Source organism: Penaeus monodon, chromosome 4 (genome assembly GCF_015228065.2).
Source record: "Penaeus monodon isolate SGIC_2016 chromosome 4, NSTDA_Pmon_1, whole genome shotgun sequence".
NCBI classification, from domain to species: domain Eukaryota; kingdom Metazoa; phylum Arthropoda; class Malacostraca; order Decapoda; family Penaeidae; genus Penaeus; species Penaeus monodon.
The window spans coordinates 16,116,891-16,119,390 of record NC_051389.1 but is presented as its reverse complement, the minus strand read 5'-3'; the positions used below and the strand labels follow the sequence as shown (position 1 = coordinate 16,119,390).

Below are 2,500 nucleotides of genomic sequence, written 5' to 3'. Positions count from 1 at the left end.
GAGGGGGGAGTGCAGAGAGGAATTGGGAGGAGGAGGAGGAAGAAGAGAGGGAGAAATAAGAGAGAGGAGAGAGGGTAGCCCATGGAACATGGGAGAAGAGCGAGGGAGGACGAGAACGGGTAGGAGGTATAGAAGATAAAGGAGGGAAAGTAGGTATATGGATAAGAAGATAAAGTGGGGGAACATGGAGGAAGAGCGGGGGAGGACGAGGACGAGGAAGAGCGGGGGAGGACGAGGACGAGGGGGAGTTAAAAGGAGCCAGGAGGGAAGTAGAAAGATGATAATGAAGGTGATATGATGAGAGTGAAAGAAGAAGAAGAGAAAGTAGGTGATGAGGATGAGGAAGTGGGTGATGACGAATGCATAAGTTGATTATTTCAATAATGATTGTAATTGTGCCGTTGACGGGGACTGGGTATTGGCACGTCAGGTGAGTTCTTTTTGAGAGTGAATATGAGTGCATTATTGCGAGTGAGTGTGTGTGAGTGTGAGAGTGAGTGTGAGTGTGTGTGAGTGAGTGAGTGTGTGTGTGTGTGTGTGTGTGTGTGTGTGTGTGTGTGTGTGTGTGTGTGTGTCTGTCTGTGTCTATGCGTGTGATCGTCTGCAGATACACTGGTAGCTCCACGTGCCAGCACCCACAGCCTCCCCATCCTTGCAGGTCGTTTTCTCTCCCTCTCCCTCTCCTCTCAGTGGTCTCCCTCTGGCTTTCATTTTCTCTCCCAACTATTCTTATTCTTCTCTCTCCATTTTTTTCCTCATTCTACTTATTGCATTCTCTTATCTTTCGTCTCTTCTTTTTTTTATTTCTTCTTTTCCAACTACTACTTTTCCTTACGCCTTCTTTCTTTATTTTCTCCTACTTCCACCTTCCTCCGTCGTCTCCCCTTCTCCTTCTCTTCTTCTTCTTCTTCTTTTTCCTTCCTTCTCATCGCCATCGTCCTCCGTTTTCTTCTCTGCTTCTTGCTCTTCCTTTTTTTTTTTTTTCCATCCCCTTTCTTTCATTCTTCGCCTTTCTCTCTCGCTGTTCCATTTCCGTCTCTCCCTCTTTTCTTGCTTCTCGCTTTATTCATTTTCCACCTACTCTCGTCTTTTCATCTCCTCCCGACTTTTCACCCCCTCGCCCTCTCTCTCTCCTTCCTTCCTTCCTTCCTTCCTTCCTTCCTTCCTACCCTATCTTCCTGAACCTCGCACCTCGTCCCCGCATTCCCATTGTCCCCTTCCCCTCACTCCCCCCTCCCCCTTCCCCGCACCCTTCCTCCTCCTTGCACACTGTCCACCCTTCCTACATCCCCCTTGTTCCCCCCCACCCCCTCCCCCTTCACATCCCCTCCCTCCTTACATCCTCCTTTCCCCCCTCCCCTCTCTCCAGCCCCCCCCCCCTCCCGCTGACATCAGATAAACGCCCCGCCTGAGCCGATAGCGGCCCCCGATAAGCCGATCTGTGGAATCGGCGATCGGCGTCGGCGCGGGTGAGATCGCTTATCGGAACGTGTTGCGTCTTTTCGCTTCTCGGTCTTGGGGCGAAGGAGGGAGGGAGGGAGGGAGGGAGGCGGGCAGGCGGGCAGGCTGGTCCCGGTCCCGTTGGATGGCCTTGCGAGGGAAGGAGGGCATGAGCGAGGGACAGAGAGGAGGAGGGAAGGCGTGGGAGCGGGACAGAGAGGAGGAGGGAAGGCGTGGGAGAGGGACAGAGAGAGGAAAGAAGGACATGGAAGAGGGAAAAGGAGGGGTAAGGAGAGAGAGAGATGGGCATGGGGATAAGAGGAGGGCGTGGGGTGTACGTAAAGGTTGGGAGGGAAAGTGGAGGGGGGAGGGGGATGAAGGATTGTGGTTGCTGTTATCATAAACACCATCATTACCAAAACATCATCATCACCATAATTATTATTGTTTGTTGACGTTGTCGTTGTTAGCATGGACTTTATGATGACCTTAAATTTTAGTCATGATAATTTTTATCAGTTTTATCATTATTTTCATTGTTATTGTCATGGTTGTTGATGGTATCATTATTGTTGTTGTTGCTGACTATTATTATCATTATTTTTAGTACCATCATTACTATAGCTCTTGTCAGGCAGTGTTGCCGCCACTAACAGTAATGGTAGAACTATCCCTGATATTGTCCATCTCCTGCCCCTGTCCTAACGCCTCGCGCCCTTCCGGTGCCCTTCAGAAGTGGGAGCGCGAGCAGGAGGAGAAGCGGCGTCGCCTGGAGGAGGGCCTGGACGTGGGCGGCGACAGCACACCCTTCAACTCCACGCCCGCGTCGCCCGCCCACAGCGAGGTAAGCACCAGAGTCTTTTTCGTTTGTGTGTGTGCGCGGTTAGCGCGTGCGTGCGTGAGTGCGTCTGCGTATTTATTTATTTATTTATATCTACTGTATATCTGTTTGTTTATATCTACTGTCTCTCAGTCTTGCATGCTTAGTTTCTCCCCTTGTTTATATATTTTTTTCTATCTGCTCATTCTATCTTATCGTACACATGACCTTTCTTTCATT

General features: G+C 50.3%; 1 protein-coding gene across 1 annotated transcript in view; it reads left to right on the top strand.

Moving 5' to 3' along the window:
• LOC119572470 (chromatin-remodeling ATPase INO80-like) overlaps positions 1 to 2,500 on the top strand; it is a 225,168-nt gene that overhangs the window by 179,513 nt on the left and 43,155 nt on the right. The window contains exon 30 of the mRNA XM_037919581.1: positions 2,174 to 2,284. Within this exon, the coding sequence (XP_037775509.1) occupies positions 2,174 to 2,284 (111 nt within the window). The remainder of the gene's footprint in view (positions 1 to 2,173; positions 2,285 to 2,500) is intronic.